The sequence below is a fragment of the Carcharodon carcharias genome, chromosome 1, assembly GCF_017639515.1.
Source record: "Carcharodon carcharias isolate sCarCar2 chromosome 1, sCarCar2.pri, whole genome shotgun sequence".
NCBI lineage: Eukaryota > Metazoa > Chordata > Chondrichthyes > Lamniformes > Lamnidae > Carcharodon > Carcharodon carcharias.
Window position 1 is genome coordinate 82134843 of NC_054467.1, and position 23621 is coordinate 82158463.

General features: G+C 44.4%; 1 protein-coding gene across 1 annotated transcript; it reads right to left on the reverse strand.

The window, feature by feature from the left end:
* Positions 1–226: 226 nt before the first annotated feature.
* On the reverse strand, positions 227–634 carry LOC121273182 (uncharacterized mitochondrial protein AtMg00860-like). The gene has a single exon (XM_041180200.1). It carries the CDS (start codon positions 632–634, stop codon positions 227–229), a length of 408 nt encoding a protein of 135 aa, XP_041036134.1.
* Positions 635–23621: the final 22987 nt, after the last annotated feature.

Genomic DNA, 23621 nt, shown 5'->3' on the forward strand with positions numbered 1-23621 from the left:
TATAATTAACATGAATTTACACTCATACAAATACTGATGGAAATTCTTGACTCCATAGATTAGCCCAAGAGCTTCCTCCTCAATTTGGGCATCATTTTGCTCTGCCTTGAACAATGTGCATGAGGCGTATGCAATGGGCCTTTCACTGCCATCAGGAAATGTGTGGGAGATGACAGCTCCAACATCATATCTAGATGCATCACAAGCCAGGCTGACAGGCAACTTTTCATTGAAATGTGCCAGGACTTATAGCAGAAGTGAACTCTTGCTTGAGGTCCTTGAAATTTTCCTGACAGACTTGTGACCAATCCCATTTTGCATTCTCCTTCAGATTATTCAGTGGTGCTGCCTTGGTAGCCAAAGTGGAAATGAACTTGCTGTAGTAATTCACAAGTTCCAAAAACAAAAAAAGCTCTTTAACGTTTTTGGACTGTGGTGCTTTCACCACTGCCTCCATCTTTCTGGGTGAGGTTGAGGGGCCAGTTTCATCGATCATACGTCCCAGGCACTTCACTGCGGACTTCAGAAATGAGCATTTGGATTTCTTACAGCAGATGCCGTGTTTTTCCAGTCTATGCAGGACCCTGCCTAGGTTCTCGAAATGAATTGGGAGGTTTTTCCCAGTGATGAGCATGTCGCCTTGGAAGCAGGTTACTCCAGGGAGCCCCTCAGTACATTGTCCATGGTCTACTGGAATAAGGCTGGTGATGATGCGATTCTGAATGTAATCGTTTGTATTGATATAGACTTCTGTGTGTGCTGATGGTTGTATACTACCTGTAATCTTCACTCAGCTGCATTTGCAAAAGTACCTGTGATAGGTCAAGCTTTGTGAATAATTCACCTCCATTCAGAGCAGCGAACAGGTCCTCAGTTTTTGGTAACAGGCACTGATGCACTTCCAGGAAAGGATTAATGGTGACTTTATAGTCACCACATATTCTGATAGACCCATCATCCTTCACTACTGGGATTATTGGAGCTGCCCACTCTGCATAATTATCTTTCTCAATTATCTGAAAGTTTTCAGGTCATTCTAGTTCCTGCTCGATTTTCTGTCGCATTGAGTAGGGAACTGAACATGGTTTGAAGAACCTTGGAGAAGCTTTGGCCTTCACAGCAAGTTTAGTTTCAATGTCTTTAATAACTCCAAGACCTTCTTTGAAGACATCAATATGCTTGTCTAACAAGGATTGCAACATGGGGTTGCAATGCACTTTATTTATTTTACTCCAGTCCAGCTGAATTTCTTTCAGCCAGTTCCTGACATAAGCGATGGACGATCCCATTTCACAATAATAAATAGCAACCTTGCTATTTGATCTCCATATTTACCTTGAACAGACATTTTTCCAAGTATATTCACAGGCTCAACAGTGTAAGTGCTAAGCTGGTGGAGGATTTTCTCTAATGGACATTTCTTGAAATTTTTCCCCCAAGTCTTCTCTGAAGCAGTAGAAACAGATGCTTGAGCGTCAACCTCCATTAAAACAATTTTACCATTTAAGGCAATGTCAACTTTTAGTCCTTCATTTAGTTTCAGATCAGACTGAATTCAATACAATTGCTCTTCTGCACTGTCACTGTTTGCTTCATTTCTGTCTTGTCTGGATCGCATTACTTTTGTATTTTGTTTCCAAGTATTGCGTCTTTTTAAACTGCCTGTTTATTTTCAAGCGTGAGTTGTCTGTGTGCTCCTCATGATGCCCTTTTCTTGGTGGTACTGCTTTACTGTGATCAGTCTTTGATTGACACATGATGCATGTGTCCTTTTTTTCCACAGTAACGACAATCAACAGTTTTCCATTTACAGGCCTCTGCATTATGCCCTCTTCCATTACAGTGGTAACATGTTTGGAAACAAGTATACTCTGACTTTACAATTTTAACTTTGACATTGTTACAATGCACTTTCAAATCTCCAGCTTGTTTTCCTGCCATTTCTATGCTTTACACAATCGCGAATGCTTTCTTCAGTGTTAACTCAGGCTCCGCTAACAATCTACGCTGAAGCAATCCAAATGATCACGCAACGCTTCTTCCAAGTAATCTTTAAAGTCACGATGTTCTGCTAATTTTTTCAACTGAGCCAGGAACTGGGAAACTGACTCACTCTCATGCTGTTCTCTTTGGTGAAACCTGAATCTCTTGGCAATAGTGGCTGGTCTTGGATCGAAGTGCTTTTTCAAAATGTCCACAAGGTCTTTAAAGCTTTTATTTGCTGGCTTGTCAGAAGCAATGAGATTTCTCAGTAAAGCAGCAGTGTGTACCATCTACTAAATGCACTACAGGAATTCACCAAGGCTCCTTTGACAGCACCTTCCAAACCACGACCACTACCTCCTAGAAGGACAAGGGCAGCAGATAGAAGGGAGTACCACCACCTGGGAGTTCCCCTCCAAGTCATTCAACATCCTGACTTAGAAATATATCACCGTTCCTTCACTGTTGCTGGGTCAAAATCCTGGAACTCACTTCTTAACAGCACTGTGGGTGTACCTACACCACATGGACTGCAGCAGTTCAAGAAGGCAGCTCACCACCACGTTCTCAAGGATAACTAGGGATGGGCAATGAACTCTGGCCCAGCCAGTGAAGCTCACATCCTGAGAATAAATAAAACAAATTTGTAATATAGTACGTATAGTATCTACGTAAAGTTGTCTAACTTCCTTTCTTTTATATATATATATATATATGTAATACAAAGTGTGAAATTTTCCATGCCTGCTGGCGTCGGGCTTCATGCCATCGTGAAACACGCTTTCAACCGCCCACTCTGCCTTTCAATAACGGGCCATGGTTCCTGCCACCGGTCATCGGTAACTACATTTTAATGCATCAGGGAAGACGATGGAGTAGCAGTATTGTCACTGGACTAATAATCCAGAGACCCAGGGTAATGCTTTGGGGACCTGGGTTCGAATCAAGTCTGGAATTAAAAGCCTAATGATGTCCATGAAACCATTGTCAATTGTTGAAAAAAAAACCCATCTGAATCACTAATGCCCTTTAGGGAAGGAAATCTGCTGTCCTTACCTGGTCTGGTTTACATGTGACTCCAGACACACAGCAATGCGGTTGACTCTTAACTGCCCTCTGAAATGGTCTAGTAAGCTACTCAGTTGTATCAAACTACTAAAAAGTCTCAAAAAAAGAATGAAACTGGATAGACGACTTAGCACTGGAAACAACAATGGCAAACTCACCACTGTCGACCCTGCAAAGTCCTCCTTACAAACATCTGGAGACTAGCGTGAAAATTGGGAGGGCTGTCTCAAGACTAGTCAAGCAACAGCCTGACATAGTCATCCTCACAGAATCATATCTTACAGATAATGTTCCAGACGTCACCATCACCAGCCCTGGATATGTCCAATCCCATGGCAGGACAGACCCAGCAGATGTGGCAGCACAGTGGTGTACAGTCGGGAGGGAGTTGCCCTGGGAGTCCACAACACCGACCCTGGAACTCGTGAAATCTCATAGCATCAGGTCAAACATAGGCAAGGAAACCTCCTGCTGATATTCACCTACCACCCTCCCTCAGCTGTAGAATCAGAGCTCCTCCATGTTAAACACCACTTGGAGGGAGGCAAGGACACAGAATGTACTCCAAGTGGAGGACTTCAATGTCCATCACAAGAGTGTCTCGGTAGCACCACTACTGATCAAACTGGCCGAATCCTGAATGACATCGCTGCCACTCAGGATCTGTGGCAGTTGGTGAGGAAAAACAACATGAGGGAAAAATATACTTGACCTCATCCTCACCAACCTGCCTGCCGCAGATACACTCCATTGTGTTGTGTGGCACTACCATTGTGTTAAATCAGATAGTTTTCAAACAGATCTAGCAACTCAAGATTGGGCATCCATGAGGCACTGTGGGCCATCAATAGCAGCAAAATTGCATTCGGACACAGTCTGTAACCTCATGACCCCACTACCATTACCATCAAGCCAGGGGATCAACCCTGGTTCAATGAGGAGTACAGAAAGGCATGCCAGGAGCAGTATTAGGCGTACCTAAAAATGAGTTGTCAACCTGGTGAAGCTATAACACAGGTTTACTTGCTTGCCAAACAGCATAAGCAGCAAATGATGGACAGAGCCAAGCGATTCCACAACCAGTGGATCAGATCTAAGCTCTGCAGTCCTGTGACATCCAATCATGAATGGTGGTGGGCAATTAAACAACTCACTGGAGGAGGAGGCTCCACAAATATCTCCATCCTGAATGAAGGAGCCCAGCGCATCAATGCAAAAGATAAAGCTGTAGCTTTTGCTACAATCCTCAGCCAGAAGTGCCAAGTGGATGATCTATGTTGTCCTGTTCCAGAGGTCCCCAGCATCACAGATACCAGTCTTCAGCCAATTCAATTCACTCCATGTAATATGTAATAAGAAATGGCTGAAGGCACTGGATACTGCAAAGGCTACGGGCCCTGACAATATTCTGGCAATAGTACTGAAGACTTGCACTCCAGAACTTGCTACGCTCCTAGCCAAGCTGTTCCAGTACAGCTACAACACTGACAACTACCTGGCTATGTGGAAAATTGCCCACGTATGTTCTGTACACAAAAAGCAGGACAAATCCAACCCAGCCAATTACCGCTCCATTAACCTACTCTCAGTCATCAGTAAAGTAATGGAATGGGTCATCAACAGTGCTATCAAGCAGTGCTTGCTTATCAATAACCTGCTCAATGACGATATTGTCCAGGTCTTGCTGCATTTGGACATGGACTGCTTCAGTATCTGAGGAGTCACAAATGATGCTGAACATTGTACAATCATCAGCAAACATCCCCACTTCTGACCTTATGATGGAAGGAAGGTCATTGATGAAGCAACTGAAGATGGTTGGGCCATTATATTATGTTATAAATGATAGCCCCAAATTGGTCTGATCATGAAAGCTCCCCAAAATGGTAAAATTCCCCTTGGTTTATACATCACCAAGTTTCCAAATAACCTTGCACAGGGGTGAATCCCCCCCCAGGTCAGCCACTCTGTCAATGGGCCTCTACCTCTGGAAGTCTTGAGTGGTTGACTAATCCACTCCATTTTCAGCCCCAAATGTTGGTTGGACGCTCCTTTCCAGCCTTTCAAAACAAGTGTCTGCTAATTATGAGTCCTTATCAAATTCTCCTCACCAGGCACTTTAAGGTTTGCAGACTTCAATTCCAGTTGTTTACATATCTTTTGATGGTGTCTCCCATCTGCCATCGTTTAGGTTATATATCATCCATAAATCAAACTCCATCTCCTGATTCTACACTCTAGCTGACTACCTCACATGCAAGGTTCTTCAATGGCCTGAATTTTGATGTTGGCATGCAGGGGTGGGCCCAACAGGCCGATGTGTAAAATGACGCACAGTGACGTCTGGCATACATCTGGATGTCATCACTCGTCATTTAGATATTACATCCAGCAGGCGTGTGCCCGCTGAACTGTCAACGGCCTATTAAGGCCATTAAAAAAAACAATTAAAGTAGTTATCAACACTGCCCTTCCAGCCTTAATGTTGGTGGGCAGGCAAAGAGCGCAAGCGGCCTTCGTGCTTTTTAGGAAACCTCATCCACGAGCGGGATGAGGTTTCCTGAAGCTTTTATTAATTAAATGATAACATTTTCCTGAATATAAAAACATATCCCAACTCTCCCTCCTCCCCCCTCACCCGCACAGGTAGCACTGAGCGCTATCGGATGTGCGTCATGCTGGGCAGGCCTTAATTAGCCTGCCTATGTTAAATGGCGGCACGCAGCCGATCGCGGGTGGCGATCAGCTCCATACCGTCCTGCAGCCGGTCCCAACCCGCCTGCCCGACACGCAGAAAATTCTCCTCATTGTCTTGGCTTCTAGTTAGTTCAAGGATCATCGAATGCAGTAAAACAGTGCTTCCTGTTACACAATAATAACTTTTATCTCAGCACTAACCCCAAAAGGAAAACAATGGTTTAAAGATGAAATACCAGCTGTGAAGGTGGCTAGTATGAAAAACAAGTTGGGGAAAACAAGCCCATAGTTAATAATATCACCACTGATTAATTATTTGACTTAAAGCACAATCAGATTTAGTTTTAAATCAAGCTCTACAAAGTAACTTTTAAACATTCAGTTCAGGCTTAATGCAGGTTCTATTAAAATCAAGAGCAAAGCAGAAATAAAATGCAAAAATATATTGCAAACATTATTGACTGCAGGCCTCAGGCCTTCAGCCTTGTCTGTTTGTTAAGGTGGTGGAGTGTTGTGGATGTGCTGCAATAAGGAATCAGAATGCCATCATCAATTGGCAGGTCTGACCTGGTCCTGCCCTTGGCCCCCATGTCACTGTGCCTGCTCATCTGTGGGTGAGTATAGACACCACAGGCAGATTACCCACTCTTCCAGTGAAGAGGGTAATTTACCCCATTAGAGCTGTGTAGGTCAGACAGGTAGGGGTGGTAGCTTTCCTTCGCTAAAGGACATGAGTGCAGCAGTTTTTTCAAATTTATTTTTCTTTAGTATTAACCTACAAACTAACATATTTATTGAATCCAATTTTAATGGTTCAATTTAGAAAGGTAGGGAAAGTAGACAGAGCGGTGGTGAGTAGCTGTGTTAATCAGAAATGACATAATGGAAGCAGTAACAAAGGACATAATCAACAAAGGGATTGAAATAGAATCCATGTTTAGAATGATTACAGCAGAGAAAGAGGCCATTTGGCCCATTGTATCTGTTCTGGCTCTCTGCAAGATCAATTCCGCTAGTCCCAGCCCCTTGCTCTTTTCTCGAATGGTTTTAACAACAAAAATGCAGGAGTTAACTTAATAGCTTGGTGAGTGCTGGGATAAAATTAGATTTGCATAAGCCTAGTATCAAAGTATAATTAACATGGTATGTAGGGATAACTGATCCAGTTAAACCATTTTTAGATTTAATTACAGCAATAAACTTCAAGTGGATATTGCATATCTACAATTAGCACACAGTTGAAGGTGAAAAAAGAACTCAAATCCTAAACTGATGCTGATTTTGACATGAATACCCAAATTTGTGTTATTGTTAAATGATTTAACTCGCATTGAATCTCCATATTCAGTAATAGAAATTGTTACCTGCAATTATTTGGAGATTGTTGGAGAAATATTTTGGGCAATATGGGATTTAAACCATCTGAATGGGTCTAAGGGAATTTTCATGGATTTTGAGCTCTTAAAGGCACAACAACAACTGCAACTTTTATTTTTATATAGCCTTTAACATAGTAATTCAAAATAGGATACTGAGGCAATTATGGAGATATCAGGACAGATGACCAGTAGCTTGGTCGAAGGAGGAGGTTTTAAGAGGCCTTTTGAAGGAGGATTGAGAGATAGACAGATAGGTTTAAGGAAGGAATTTCAGAGCTTAGGGCCTAGGCAGGTGAAGCCAGGGCACCAATATAGAATGATTAAACTCAGAGGATGTATAAGAGATCAAAATTAGAGCAACACAGAGATCTGAGAGGGTTGTAGAGCTGGAGAGAATTAAAGAGATAGGGAGGGGCCAGGCCATTAGGGCTTCTTAAACAAGAATGAAAATTGAGGCATTGCTTAATCGTGAGTCAGTGTAGGTCAGCAAGTGCAGGGGTGATGGATGAACGGAAGGTCGTCCAAGATAGCACTTGGGTAACAGATTTTTAGATGAACTCAATTATATGGAATGAAAAAGAAAGAAAGACTTGTATTTATATCACACCTTTCATGATCACCAGACATGTCAAAGCTATTTACAGCCAATGAAGTAATGTTGAAGTGTACTCACTGTTGTGATATAAGAAATAGAGATTGTAATGGAGGGTAGAATGTGAAGGGCCAATTCGAATTGGCATTGGAATAGTCTAGTCTCGAGGTAACGCATGCATAAATGAGGGTTTCAGCAGCAGATAAACTGAGGCAGGGACAGAGTCGAGTGATATTATAGAGATAGAAATAGGCAGTCTTGGTGATGGTGCTGAAATGTAGCCAGAAATTCATCTCAAGATCAGATATGATACAAGGTTGTGAACAGCTTGGTTAAGCCTCAGACAGTTATCAGGGAGAGAAATGGTGTCAGTGGCTAGGGAACAAAGTTTGTGGTGGGGTGGGGCAGAATACAATACTTTGGGCTTTCCAATATTCAGTTGGAGGAAATTTCTGCTCATCCCAAAATGGATGTTGGACAAGCAGGCTGACAATTTAGAGACAGTGGAGGGAATGAAAGAGATGCTGATGAGGTAGAACTAGGTTTCGTCAATGGTACGGGTGGAAAAAACATTTTTGGATGATGTTGCTGAGGGGCAGAATGTAGATGAGAATTAGAAGGGGGCTAATGATAGATCCTGAGGGGACAGCAGAGGTAATGGTACAGGAGCGGGAAGAGATGCCATTGCAGGTGATTCTCTGGCTGCGACTGGATAGATATAAATGGAATCAGGCAAGAGCTGTCTCACCCAGCTAAACAACCATGGAGAGGCGTTGGAGGACAGTGGTGTGGTCAACTCTGTCAAAGGCTGGAGACAGGACGAGAAGGGCAAGAAGGGATAGTTTGCTTTTGTCACAGTCATATAGGATATCTGTTATTGTTGTGTTGCCTTGGAAGAAAATGGGTGCCTTATTCTAGTAAGAGATCTGGCTGGAGGTAAAGAACTTTCCTTAAAAGTTCTTTTATTTACATAACTAACTATATATAAGGTTACAGAACATCAGGAGAGAGCTTCTGCTCCTCTCAGGCTCTTCTCGCTCATCTTTCCCTGAGTGACATCATTATGACATAGCACCTTATGCACATGCGCAGTAGCCATTATTAGAGCAGTGTTAGAGGTAACCTTTTACTTTACAGATGCCATTAGTGCTATGGCAGTTGTGGAAACCTGATTGGAGGGATTCATGCATGGAGGACCAGGAAAGATGGGTACAGGTTTGGGAGGTCACAGTACGTTTAAGAATTTTGGAGAGGAAGGGGAGATTGGAAATGCGGTGTTCATTTAAAAGGATGAAAGGGTCGTGAGTTAATTTTTCGAGGAGCGGGGTCAAGAGAGTAGGCTTGAAGGAGGTGAGCGTTGGGTGTAGTGGTGATGGGGGCAATACCTGAACGCAGAGAGAGAGAGTTGTTAATAATATCAGCTTATTGAGCTTATTTGAACACAGCGATGGATCAAACTTTGGTAAAGATGCAACTTCACCACTTGCAGTGTCAGTGTCTGAGCTGGTGACAGTGAGTGTGATTGAAGTGATGGTGCTGAGTCTTGTTGCCTTCTTGTTGGTGTGCCTTCACAGTCTGAACAGATTTTGCCTCTTGGGTATCTGAAAGGAAAAAGGCACGAGGATAGGTTTGTGATGTGTGGATGGGGGTGGGGTGAGCAGAAAGTAAGAGGTGCAAGGTTACACCACCTGCACCTTGTAAACCAGAAAGGAGCATGGGTTGGGGGTGGAGGGCGGTGTGGGGGTGGGGAGGTTGTGGAATGTGAGAAGGAGGATTACGTACGAGGATACCATTATCTTTGATGGTTTCAGCCCTGCTGCTGGCCACAGTCTTATCAATGGGCAGCACAGTAGTAATGATCAGGATCACCTCCTCCATGAGGGTTAGAAAAGCCCTGCCTGTCCCCCTCCAGTTAGCTATACCTGCCTCTGATTGTATGCCACTTTGTCCTGTGAGAGAGAGGCAAGTGTGTTAGAGAATGTGGTATAATGGGTGGAATTTTCCGGTCCCACCTACCGCAGGACTGGAAATACCCGCCCAAAGTCAACTGACCTTTTGCTGGTCCATCAAATTTCCTGTCCTGCCTGTGATATTTCGTGTGGCGGGCAGGAATAGAAAATCGCACCCAATGTGTTTGGTTGATGTGGCTGTCATGTTTGACTAGCTGGAAGAGTGTACAAGCTGTGCTACATGATTGTGCGGCTTGGAACAGTGCTACTTGTATGAGGATGAGCTGAAGTGCATGAATGTGTGATGAGGGTGTAGTGATTTGAGCAGTGTCTGAGGTTAGTGGTGCATCTGTTTAGATATGGTATTTGAAAATACACACACCTGACCTTGACACTCTTGGAGTCATTAAACTTCTTAAGGCATTCATGGGGCTTGACTCCTGCTATTGATCTCCAGGACTATTTGCTCCCACTGCCTTTTGAGCATATGTTCAGAGGGCCTTCTGGGGATACAGGACATCTCAACTACTTTCCGCCTCCTCCACCAAGACCTCCAGTGCAGCATCTGAAAACCTTGGGGTCTATTCTATCCCAAGTTGCCCCACCCTTCAATGTTGTCCAGGTCAGATTCATAGCCTTCATGACTGTCAGCACCTCCTCCAACTACAATGCACCTCCTTTAATAAGACTAGGCTAGCTTTAAGTAGGACAGGCTAACTTTAAATGGTGCTGGCAAGTTACAATTTTGGGATCCCTGCTGATATGTGCAGCCAATGAACAACATAGTTACTGCTGCTTGTGTGCAGCATTCTGGGAAATAAGCAAGCAGCATAACGCTGGCAATCTGCTTGCATTACATTGAGCAGGCATGGTTTCATCACTCATTCTAATCTCTAAACATGTTTTCAGAGGTTATCCAATTTAGTACCCCACTATTATTATGTGGTAAACCTGGTTTCCATTTCATGTGCTTGTGCAGTTAAATCTAGAAATCCCGAAGTTGCTGACAGAGGTGCAACTCCTTCGGCTTGCAGCACTGTTGTAGCACTTGCCATTAATCTCAAAATTGAAGTGATTGCAACAACATTATTTCAGCAATGGCGTCTTATTCCCTAGTTGGCAGCCTCCTATGCACTAGACCACTTTTTCAAATCTCTGTTCATGAACTATTTTGCATATCAAATGGGAGTATTGACGAAGGACAAGAGTGAGAGATAGGTTAGTATCTTTACAAAGTAGTATACAAGTATCACGTGGAGCTAGATCCTCTTTTGAAAATAGGTAAAACTTGTAAACAATACCTATTAACAACTCTTTTCCCTGAAAGTACACATTTGTCTTAAGAGAGCACCTCATTGATTTGGTAAGCAAATGATTGAGATTCAGTGCCTGATTCAGTGAGATGATAATATCCACATTTTGTTACCATCACGCAAGATTGTTATTGTAACAATAGAGTCAATCAGTTGAAAATTGTTCCAATACTGAACTATGATGATATTGCTTTAACAGAGACCTGGCTCCAAGAGGGGCAGGACTGGGCATTAAATATTCCTGGGTGGAAGGGATGTGGAGGAACAAATTTGTAAAGAAATTACAGAGAGGTGCAAGAATTATAGAATAATCATAATGGGGCACTTCAATTATCCAAATATAGACTGGAATAGGAATATTACAAAGGGACAAGAGGGGCAAGAGTTCCTGGAATGTGTTCAAGATAACTTTCAGCAGCAGTATGTTTCCAGTCTAACGAGAGGACATGCCTGGTTCTGGGGAATGCGTTGGCCCAAGTGGATCAAATACAAGTGGGAGAGCATCTAGGGGTCAGTGACCATTGTATCATAAGGTTTAGGTTAATAATCAAAAAGGAGAGGGGACAATCCAGAGCAAGGATAATTCATTGGGGGAAGCCAACTTCAGTGGGATGAGAATGCATCTGAGTTGAGTGAATTGGAATCAAATATTGGCAGAAAAGACAGTGGCTGAACAATGGGCCGCCTTCAAAGAAAAAGTATTGCAGGCAATGTCAAGGTATATTCTCTTGAAGGTTAACGGTAGGGCAAATAAATCTAGAGTGCTCTGGATGACGAGAGAGATAGAGGTAAAAATGAAAAGGAAGGAGTATGCGTATGACAAATGTCAGGTAGAAAATGCCATGGAGAATCAGGCTGAATATAGTTGGACCAGAGGGGAAATGAAGAAATGAATAAGAAAAGCAAGGAGGGAGCATGAAAAGAGACTGGCAGCTAACATAAAAGGGAATCCCAAGGCCTTCTATAATCATGTAAAGAATATAAGGGTGGTAAAAGCAAGGTTAGGGCCAATTGGGGACAAAAAAGGGGACTTGCATGTGGAATCTGGAGAAATAGTGGAGGTATTGAAGTACTTTACATCTGCCTTTACAAAGGAAAAAGATGCTACCCAGGTTGAGGTGAGAGAGGAGGTAACTGGTGTATTAGAAGAACTTGCAATCAAGAGGGAGGAGGTGTTGGAAAGGCTATCTTTACTTAAAATTGATAAGGTACAAGGATCGAATGAAATGCATCCAAGGGTACTGAGGGAAGTGAGAGTGGAAATTGCAGAAGCACTAATGATAATCTTCCAATCTTCCTTAAACACTGGGGAGGTGACAGAGGACTGGAGAATTGCGAATGTTGCACCCTCATTCAAAAAGGGTCGCAAGGATAAAGCTGGCAACTACACACCAGCCAGCTTGTCCTCAGTGGTAGGTAAACTTCTGGAGCTATAGTACTGGATAAAATCAATAGTCACTTAGACAATTGCAGGATAATTAAGGGAAAGCCAGCGTGGATTCATTCATCATGTTTAAGTAACTTGCTGGAATTCTTTGAGAAGGTAACAGAAGGCTGATAAGGGAAACGCTGTTGATGTAGTGTATATGGATTTTTAAAAGGCATTTGATACCATACCACACAACAGACTTGTGAGCAAATTTTTTTGTCATGGAATAAAAGGGAAAGTAGGCACTTGGATAAGAAATGGGCTGAGTGACATGAAACAGAGAGAAGTGATAAATGGTGTTCTTCAGATTGGAGGAAGGTTTGTTGTTGAGTTGGGACCCTTGCTCTTCCTGATGTATATTAATGACCTAGACAGTGGTGTGCAGGGCATGATTTCAAAATTTGCAGATATACGAAGATTGGAAATGTTGTCAACTGTGATGAGAATAGTCTTGAACTTTAAAAGATCATAGACATATTGATGGATTGGGCAGATAAGTGGCTGGTGAAGTTCAGTACAGAGAAGTGTGAAGTGATTCATTTTGGCAGGAAACATATGGTGAGACAGTATAAAATAAAGGGAGAGCCTCTGAAAGAGGTGCAGGAACAGAGGGACCTCGCTGTATGCATACATAGATCATTGAAGATTGCAGGGCATGTTGAGAGAGCTGTTAATAAACCATATAGTATCTTAAGCTTTATTAATAGGGGCATTGAGTGCAAGAGTAAGGAGGCCATGTTGAACTTGTATAAGACACTAATTAGGCCTCATCTGGAGTACTGAGTCCAGTTCTGGGCTCCATAATTGAGGAAGGATGTGAACACCCTGGAAAGAGTACAGAGGAGGTTCACAAGAATGATTCCAGGGATAAAGAACTGTAACTATGAGGATAGATTGGAGAGGCTGGGACAGTTTTCCTTGGAGAAAAGAAGGCTCAGAGAAGACTTGATAGAGGTATTCAAGATCCTGAGGGGTATGGACAGCGTAAATAGTGAAAAACTGTTCCCATTCAAGAGAACATCAAGAACTAGAGTATACAGATTCAAAACAATTGGCAAAAGGAGTAAATGTGATATGAGGAAAATTTTTCACCCAGCCGGTGGTTGGTGTCTGGAACTAACTTCCTTGGAGTTTGATGAAGGCAAGTTCAATCAAGGTACTCAAAAGGGAATAGGATTGCTGCCTGAAAAGAAAGAATGCAAGGTTACGGGGATAAGGCAGGGGAGTGAGACTGGATAGAATGCTCTTTCAGAGTGTCAGTGCAGACTTGATGGGATGAATGGCCTCCTTCTGCACTGTAAAGATACTGTGAACATGAACTTGCTGCACATGCCCATTTGTTCCATTTGTTTAGGGCTAGTGTATTCGGGAGTAAATGAGTCTTTACCGGCCTGATAAGTGATAACAAGTGCCGAACAACCTCCCTGGCCCTGAGAAGTTAATTTTACACGTGTGGAGTTCCACTGTCTCAGAAGAAAATTAATACTGGTATTAAAAAAAACAATAAAATAAAATTGCTTTTTATTTTGTCTTGTTGATCTTCTCCCTTAGTCCCATCTGTACTTCACATTCTTTATTTGCTTTCACTATATCACTTATACTTCCTGGTTTGGATTCTGCATGTCTCAGTGAGGATTTTTCAATCTGGTCGAAGAGCCTCATTATTTCTTGCCCTACTCAGACACCATGGATCCCCTGTAGAGGGCATTACAATGGTACAGAACACCAAATGACAAAGGGCAGTCAAATCTTTATGGATAGTTGTCTGCAAGGTGAATGGTGAGTTCCTTCCCCACTGACTGCAAAATCCAAGTTATTATCTCATCAAATATATGTTTAACCCTGCAACATTTAACCAAATATTCATGGGAAACTGCTTCATCGGGCTCTGTGTCTGAAGAAAGCCAGTTGCAAATCTGCCACTGATTTGTACTTGATACTTTTTTTTTTCCTTATACATTTAAGAGGCTGAAATATTTTTGACTTGAAGATTGTTGCAAATTTTGAAAACCTTTGACTTTTTCAGCAGCCCTTTCAGGCTGTGGATGCACACTACTTCCTAATGTCGCCTGCCTGACCCCATTTGATGAGATTCTGGAATTAGGATCAATATAAGACAATAAGAGTTCAGCATGAATTATTCTTTAAGACTGGCCCTGATGTTCAACCTGGAAAGAAGCCAGCATATTCCAGTTCTGTTGCTTCAGAATCTGGACCTGTGAATACAATCTTGTATACTTTTTGTTAGACTTGATGAACACTGAAGAAATAAATATATACATTAATGTACAACCTTATTATGACATCAAAACATTTCAAAGTGCTTCAGGTCATAAAATACTTTGGGAGTGCCGTGACTGTCTTCTAGGCAGGCAACACATCCATTGTGCATCAGCAACATCCCACAAACTACAAGGAGTTGAACAAGCATTGAATCATTATCGATAATATTTGTTGTGGCAATGACACTGGTCAGGATAGCAAGTAAGCTTCTGGCTCTTCTTTATTCAGTGCTATGGGATCTTTAATGATCTAGAAATAAGTCCTCACTTCTAAGATTGATCCAAGAGACATAGGGCAGAATTTTCTGTGCCCTCTGGTGTTGGGCATGCTCAGCGGTGTGGGTGGACAATACGACAAGAAAGCCATAAATCAGTTTCACGATGTTGTGAAACCAGTTTGTGATCGTCCTCTCAGCCTGTCGATGGTGGGCTGCGTTTCCTGCGATTGGACGCCGGGAACTTCATTGTACTGCATCTGCATATCATTATAAGGTTAACCCACTGGAATCATTCCCCCCATGCTGTATCATCTGCCCACAATAGCATCTATAAGGCATCGACATGGTAGGCTACATTTTGAGGGGAACTTGGAGGTGAGTACACAGTTACATTGTGCAGCGCTCGTCTGGGTTGCCTGTTGAACCTCAAAGCTGAGGTGCATTGAGGTGCGGGGGGACAAGGGCTGCCCTGTGGTTGAGGCGACTTGGAGTTGGGGATAAAGGCTGTACTGTCTTTGAAGGCAATGTACAAGCAAGTGGGGGTGGCGGGGGGAGGAAAGCAGCCACACATTTGTATAAAGTGACCATTCCTCTGCAGCTGAGACAGTTCAGACACAACCACATTGATATGATTGGTGTTGGGTCTCTAGCTTATCTGCCCACTCAAGCAAAGCAGAGGCGTGAAAGTGCCACCAAATGCTCCACAGCTTTTTATCCCTCTGGCATAGACTGCAAACTAATGAGTGTTTTAGTGGACTGCAGAACAGTTGGACAACTGGGCACGTTGTACAATCTCCTTGCTAAAGGTGGCCATGGAGCAGTCACTGGTGGAGGCGCTCACAGCCCCCTGCAATGTTTTCATTCAGCTTTGGACTAGTCTCCCCATGGTTCAAGCTAACAGTGCAGCCTTGCAGTGTGGGTTAGAGGAATGCCCGCACCTGAGCTGAGAGCACAGTATGCAGTCCAATGGATGAAGCTGCTGCCGATCAGTCAGGTGGATTGGGAGGATGGGGATTTGGGCAGCCATGCAGCACATTAATCGCTGTTCATCCAAATGGTGGCCAGCACTCTCCAGGATGCATTAAGTGGCCTTCAGATTTAACCAAGAGAGGTTCTTAGTATAGCCAGGCTAACCCATGGGTCCACCTCTTTCATCCTGCAGGAGGAGTACATCAGGAGCATGGATTCTGGTGACTTAGCTGTATGCCTCATGGTTTACAGAGAGCCAGCTACTGCAGGTTTTGGCGCCACAGGGACATGAGGACATCCACTGCCAGTGGCTGTGAAAGTGACTATGGTGCTCAATTTCGATGCTAGTGGCTCCTTTCAGGGTTCTACAGGTGACCTCTGTGGGATATCACAAGCCTCCAACCACAAATGGGGTTACGGATGCCATCTTTGCAGGGGGCACACAACTTTGTGCATTTTTCCCGGGATCAAGAGAGCCAGGAAGCAAGAGCAATTGGATTTGTCCAGATCTTGGGTTTCCCACAGGTGCAGGGTGCCATCAACTGCACTCATGTGGTGCTGAGATCTCTGTTGCAACAAGGGATCAACCATGTCAACCACAAGGGCATTCATTTGCTGAATGTTCAGTGGGCGTGCAATCACCACAGATGTGTCCTGCATGTCTGTGCATGCTTTCCAGGGAGCGTCCATGACTCTTACATTCTCATTTGATCACAGATTCCTGACAACTTCCAGGGTCCACAGAGGCTGCAGGGTTGACTCCTAGGGGACAATGACTGCCTGCAGAGGACGCCAGCGACCTCAGACTGCAGCAGAGCGAAGGTGTAATGGGGCTCATGCTGCAACTTGTGACATGATGGAGTCAACCATCGGGATGCTGAATATGAGGATCTGGTGCCTGAACCGGTCTGGTGGAACCACAGAGGATGTCATGTGCTGTGCCCTTCACAACCTGGCGCTGCAACTGGGAAAGGAGCTGGCTGAGGAGGAGATACAGGAGCTGGAGGTCTCTTCCAATGAGGAGGATGTCAACAGGAATGAGGATGACGAGGTCCTCAAAGGTAACAATGATGGTGATGAGGCAGGCACTCTTGGGAGGCCCTCATAGCTGCTAGATTTGTGGAGGATGATGACGACATGCAGTGAGGAGACACTCACTCCATAGATCTTCACATAGCATCTGAGAATGTCTGGCTCCTGTCTGGCCGAGGGCAGCTCGCTTGTGCTCTGTGATCAGGGTCACATCATAGAGATGCAGCCCTTCAGGAGCACAGCATCACTGGTCACAGGTGATGAAGAGATGGAGGCCAGGCCCACCTTAAAGGTGCAGGGAGCACACAGAGAGAATGCCAGGACTCTGTGATGCCTTCCCAGGACATTCTACTCGCAATGATCAACACCACTGAGGTGCAGGCATCAGTATTCTGACCAGGGAGCGTGAAACCAGACCATCACTTTGATCTGAAGGTTACACAAAGCACAGGGAAGAGGCCCTGGACTGAAACACCTTTATCTTGTGCAGGAGCCAAGGTTTCACATCTGACATGAACACTGCTCATCATAGCAAGGAGCCATAGGCAGGGAGACATTCTTGGGAGTTTATTGACAATAGTGAACAGTATGTACAAGTGATTAACACCTGTGCCCAGGCTGTGCAACTAATTCTCCTTAACTTTCCTAACCCTGCTGCTACGTCTTGGTGCTCCCCGGACATCCACAGTGGAGATGGAGGCAGCCTGCTGAACGTTATCCCCTGTCTGTGATGGCCTTGGTGTGTGTCCTCTGGAGGGCTAAGACCTGGAGGGCCCCGGCCTGCTTTCGGTATCCTGCTGTGTGGCAGTGGCGCCCTCCTCAGCCTGTGGAACTGGAGCTGCTGAGCAAAAGGGGATTTGGATAGGCCTTAGTCACCTGGATGGATGGCCCCAGGGGGTACACCTGCTGATCCTCTTCCCTATGGGTGCACAAGGACCCTTGGCCAACTTCTTGATGAGTAGGAATAGCTGGAGTGCGATCGGGCAGCCCCACACCCCTCTCACATACACAATGTTGGAAGCCAACTATGACATCAGTGATGGAGTTCAGAAAGGCAGCAGTGCAGGAGCGAAGTCCTGGCCCAAGGTCTCCATGGCCCGCCACCATCCTACCAGTTTTGACCTCAGTGCATTGCAATGACAGCACTATTACCTCAGTCTGAATATGGACAGACTCCTTCATTGTACCCTGCAATTTGAGGAGTGCAGTGGACATCCCTTCCTGATGTTCCCTAGCATGCCTTTGCAGCTCCAGCAGCTGTGACATGACTGAGTCCAGAGGCTGATCATCTGACTCGGACTCAGCAGATTTATGGCCTTCTGCAACCCTCCGAGTACAGGGGACCTGGGAAGTCCCTGCCTGCTGTGGATCAGACAGAGCAATGTGCTCACCAGATTGTGATCCTGAAGTCACTCTAAAGCTAGCCCCCCCCCCCCCCAGGTGTGTCTCTTTGCACTGGTGGAGAGTGTGGGTGAGCTCTATGATGGGACTTCAGGGAGGGTGCCTTTAGATTCCTCTTCAGAGGTTTCTTCAGGGCTTGATTGGAGGCCCTGGGTCATGGACTCTGTCGGCTGTTTGGCAGATGTGCCTGTGAAAGCAAGGGGAAGTAATTAGTGCATGATAGTGGCCTGTGAAACAGGGCATATCACTCACAGCATGGTTGTTTGATGGATGTTGCACTGATGGATCCTCACTTGGTAGAACACCGTTGACCTCACCATCAGCACAGGAACAGTCCAGATCTTCACTGGCCAGCTGGATAACTGTATTTTCAAAGACTGTGAGGACCTTGATTTCCTCCAAAAGTCTGCGACCTCTCCCCCCTTTTGTGTGCCAAATGGTCCTGCATGAATAGAGATGGAAAGAGTGTAAGTGGGATGCCTGCCAGGCCAGCTGATAAGTATGCCTGGCATGTGTGGGTGGTGTGTGGTCCCATGGACGGGCTGAGTACAATGACGGTGAGTGTGAGAGATTGAAAGGTGATGTCCCTTGAACTGGCAGTGAGTGAGGGCCCTGTGGATGTGTGCTGGGTTTGAGAGTGTGTGAGTTGAGAGTGCTGACAAGAGTGACTTACCCTGGTGGAAGAGAGTAGATCATTCACCCTGTTTTGGCACAGGGTGGCTCCCAGTCTGGATCGATGATGTTGCTGCCCATCCTGTGGCCAGAGTGGGAGTAGAAGACATCATGGCATGCCTCCGCCAGCATCCAAAAGGCACTTGAGGGACACATCATTGAACCTGGTGGCTGTAGTCTTTTTGCCTTTCAGGGCTAGGTTTTCCATACAGCAGTCCTGAGCTGGAAGCACTGAGAGGCTAGTGCCCAGCGTGATGAAGTGGCGAGGTGATGGCGTGGTAGGCAAATGAGAGCCTGCTCGCCATGGAAACGGCATGTTTCCCAGGAATGCATAATTAATGTGGCGAGTTTGGATGATATGCCGTAAGAAGCCGCGATTGTGACCAGCGGATAAAACGTTGTTTTACCTGCCTGCTAGTGCAAATCTGGGACGATTCCATCCATATGCTCTGACAACTTAGGCAGTAGTACAATGGTGCAACAACTTAGCTCTTTTGTCCAAATCTGGTTTGGGGTTTGAACTGGCAATTGTCTGGCTTGGAGGAAAAGATAATGCCAACAGAGCCAAGATGACGCAATAAGGATCATATTCTTGTTAATATTTATATTAATTCTTTTTAATATATATTTTTCTTAAGTAATGTTCGAATCAAAAATGGGTCCTTCTACATTTACTAATTGTGTAAAATATGTTAGCAGGTCTCCTATGACATTGCTCAAAGTTGTTCCGGTGGAGTTGATGCTTCCAGAAGTTCATGTCTGTAGTGTTCCTTGTGCTTTAAAGAAGTCAATGAAAGAGAAAATCGACTGAGGTGTAAAATGGACTGCTGATTAGTTATCAGCTATTTTTGTGGGATTGCTGAAGACTAATTTCACACCTTCAGTTTCTATTGTCAGCAAATGAAGCAACAAAAACTTGAATTTATTTAGCATTTTTAACATAGCAAAATATCCCAAGGCACTTCACAGGAGCATCATCATGAAGGTGGAAATGTGCGCTTCCATTTACAATGTTAGTGGGCGGGAGGGGAAAATATTGAGAGATCGCAAAAATCCGTTACACGTCATCATAAAATCTGTTCGCAATTGTCCGCTCCACACATCAATGGTGGGCTGCATTTCCCACCGCCACACATTGGGAACCTAATTTCAATATTTTAATGTCTAATTATAAGCCCTGCTCGCGGGAATCATCTCCCCCCCACTGGATCATCGGGTATGTCAACGTGTTTCACAACTGTCCATACGCTGACGAGTTGCACTACGCTCGGGATTTTGAGCCTTGTTTGCCTACTTTGCATCAGGCAGTGCTCATGGTCATCAGCTTTGCAGGCAGCAACAGATTACTTTTAGGGGGGCTCACGGGCATGTCTCTACCTACCATACCAGCCATAAGGTGGGGGGTGGCTTTTCAACGGCTGCAGAAGGGGGAGAAATGGCCTCAGGCAAGGGAAGAGGCTGAAGGGCGAGGATTGTACTGGGGAGGGGGATATTTTAGTGTGTGCTGGGGGGGCACATGAAGATCTGTGCAATTGGCCTCAAGATGGTGAGGGCTGAGGAGGCAGTGTCCAGGAGGGATGAAGCCCTGAGAGTGACTGGTGCTGTCCCTTGAGCTGCCAGTGAATGTGTGATGGGCTTGTGAGTGTGTGAGTTTAGAGTGATGAGGTGGTTGCCTTACCCTGGCAGCACAGATGAGATCATTCATCCTCTTTCTGCACTGGGTGGCCAACCTCTTCTGTGTAATGTTGGCACTGATCACCACTGCCACCACCCCCCAAGCTGGAGAGATGAGATTGCTAAACCTCATGGAGGACATCATGGCAGGTCTCTGAAAGGCAGTCCAGTGACGGGTCACTGAACTCTTCTTGGCTTTTGGGACCATGTCTTCAGTGGAGCAATCCTGGGCTACAAACATTGAGAACTGTGTGAGTGGCTACAGTATAGATATGGCACTCGGAGTGAGGAAAGGGCGAGGTAATGGTGTGGCGGGCGATTCAGAGGCTGCTCACCAGCGAGATGGTGTGTTTCCTGTGGATGCATAATTAATGGGGTGGGAAGCAGATGATATGGCATGAATACCAGCTATTGTGGCCAGCAGGTGCATCTTTATTTTTCACGCCTGTTACTGTACTTGGTGCAATTCTGGGATGATTCTGCCCTGAGTCACATAATAAGATATTAGGATTGATGGCCAAAAGGTTTGATAAAAAGGTGATTTTAAGGAGCATCTTAAAAATGAAGGGAGAGAGAGAGGTGGAGGGGGTGGCAGTGGGTGATGAGGTTTATGGGGGGGAATTCCAGAGCATAGGGCCTAGGCAGCTGAAGGCATAGTGTCCAATGGTGGAGCGGTTAAAGTTGGGATTGCTTCGTCGGACTTGGAGGTGTGCAGAAATTTCAAAGGCTTTGTAGGGCTGGAGAAGTTTATGGAGATAGAAAGTCTTGAGGCACTGGAGAGATTTGAACAAAAGCATTGGGGAGGAGGAGAAATTAGATTAAACCACATGAGAAACACAAGCTAATCTGTTTGCAAGGTTTACTGGCGCTTGTATTTCTTTGGAGCAGCAATGTCCTTTCTGTTGCTGTATATGCCTGGCCATTGAGTAATACTGGCTGAGGGATAGTGGGAATTCAATATAAAATGTGTTGGTGTGCCTGCATGCCAGAAGGTTCTTGATCCAGAAATGTATCTGCAGGTGGCAGTGACCTTTGACATTAAATGTTTTAGGTTACATCTTTGTTTAAAGTCCTTTGCTGCTCAAGGGGATGTTACAAAGTCCACATGCTGTGCTTCTTAATTTCTTCAAGCTTCTCATGGTCTACTTCCATTTCTCACTTTCCAGCATAAGAAGAGCTAGTGGAATTCTTACTGGTGTGAAATATAACCTGTCTGGCCAAGAGAGTTCATCTGGATGCTCTGGGTTGGGGAATTCAAGCCCCCAAACAAAAGTCTATAAATTGCTTGTCCATTCCACAATAAAAATAAATACTTAAATTCCATTTCTCAAACCTAGAGGTGCAACAAAAGGAACTGGTCAAACAGACAATGAGCAATAAGCTAGCCAAAGCAGATGAAAAGATAAAAGGGGCAGTAATTCAACTTCTGTGTTCTCCACTCCACGATTTTCCATCCATTAAAGTGTCAAAGGGAGAAGCCTAATTTTTCACCCATCTAAATTTATCTTTGAGGCTCTAGAGGCTGCTGTACTTTGCTTTTTTTTTTGTTGTACTAGAATGCCACTGCTCCATTGATGCAAGGCAGCACAGTCACTAGAGAGGTTTTCCATTGCCCCCAAACCACCCAATGCATATTTTAATGGGAATTGCACCATGAGGCAAGACAAAGGCCGGGCTTTTCCGGCCCCATCGCAGGCGGGACCCATCACGGATGAGGCAGTGCCCCAGCCAGAAGTCCATTGACTTGCTACAGGATCGGATGATCCCAGTAGCGGGCGGGTGTGGAAAATCTCGCCCAAAGTCTCTTGTGCCCCTGAGCATACACAGGAAAAAAGCACAAGAGCAGACCTGACCCACCAATGAAAATTTAGAGTTTCTGCTCCGTCTGTGCCAGTTTCGCACCAGTAATACCATGTTAGTCCCCAAGGTATTAACTTTAGGAAAGCTCAGTGACGACTAATTTGGGAAGTGAAATAAAATTCACATTTGTACCACAAGAGATCATATTCTGCGGTTAGTATTGTGATACACTGGAGGCAATTTTCATCTACTACTGCTTGGACAGTAAGTAATTGGATGGAGCAAACAAACTTGGCCATTGTAAAATCTGTTTCATTTTCCTCCCATAGATGAGAGCTTAGTTTTCTACAATGGATGGATGGTCAGCTTCCTAAGTTCTCTGCCCAGGAGGTTGAAGATGAAACTCACCCCTGTTGTTCTGGCAGATTTCTAGAGCTTGCCTTTGCTAAACTATACATAACATTCCTCTAGGCTGATATGAAAGCAAAATATTGTGAATGTTGGAAATCTCAAATCAAAACTTAAAAAAAAAGCCAGAAATACTCAACAGCATTGGCAGAGTCTGTGGAATGAGAAACTGTTCATGCTTCCTCAGAATGCTAGGCACAATTTTAACTCTGTGCAAGCGGGTGTGTTTTCATTTGGGTAACATCAGGACCGCCCATTAACTCTCTCTCTCTCTCCAGATGCTGCATAACCTGCAGGGTATTTCCATCATCTTTTGTTTTTATTCCTTTTTAGCTGATACTAGATGCCAGAAGCTTGAAGTAAACAAAACAATCAGTAAATATATGAATCAAAAATTAAATAAAACCATAATATTCAACTCAATGTGACATACAATGACTGGCTTTCTGAAAGGAACAATTGCTACAATCGAATAGAATGATAATATCTGTGAAAAATGGTCGTCAGTACAGGGCCTTATATCAATGCTGCTACAGTTCAGCTTCAAATCTTTCTTCTTTAGTTGTAACGTGATGGCAGAAATTCAGGTCACATTTTGGATGGAAGTTGAATTTCTCAACTGTGATTTCAGAAAATTATACTCTGGGTTCCCACGTGGCTTTTTTGTCTAAACTAATTGGATTTCTGTTGCCTAGCTACTGATACCACAGTAAATAGGATTCCAAAACCAGAATAAGTGCTGCAAATCAACATTC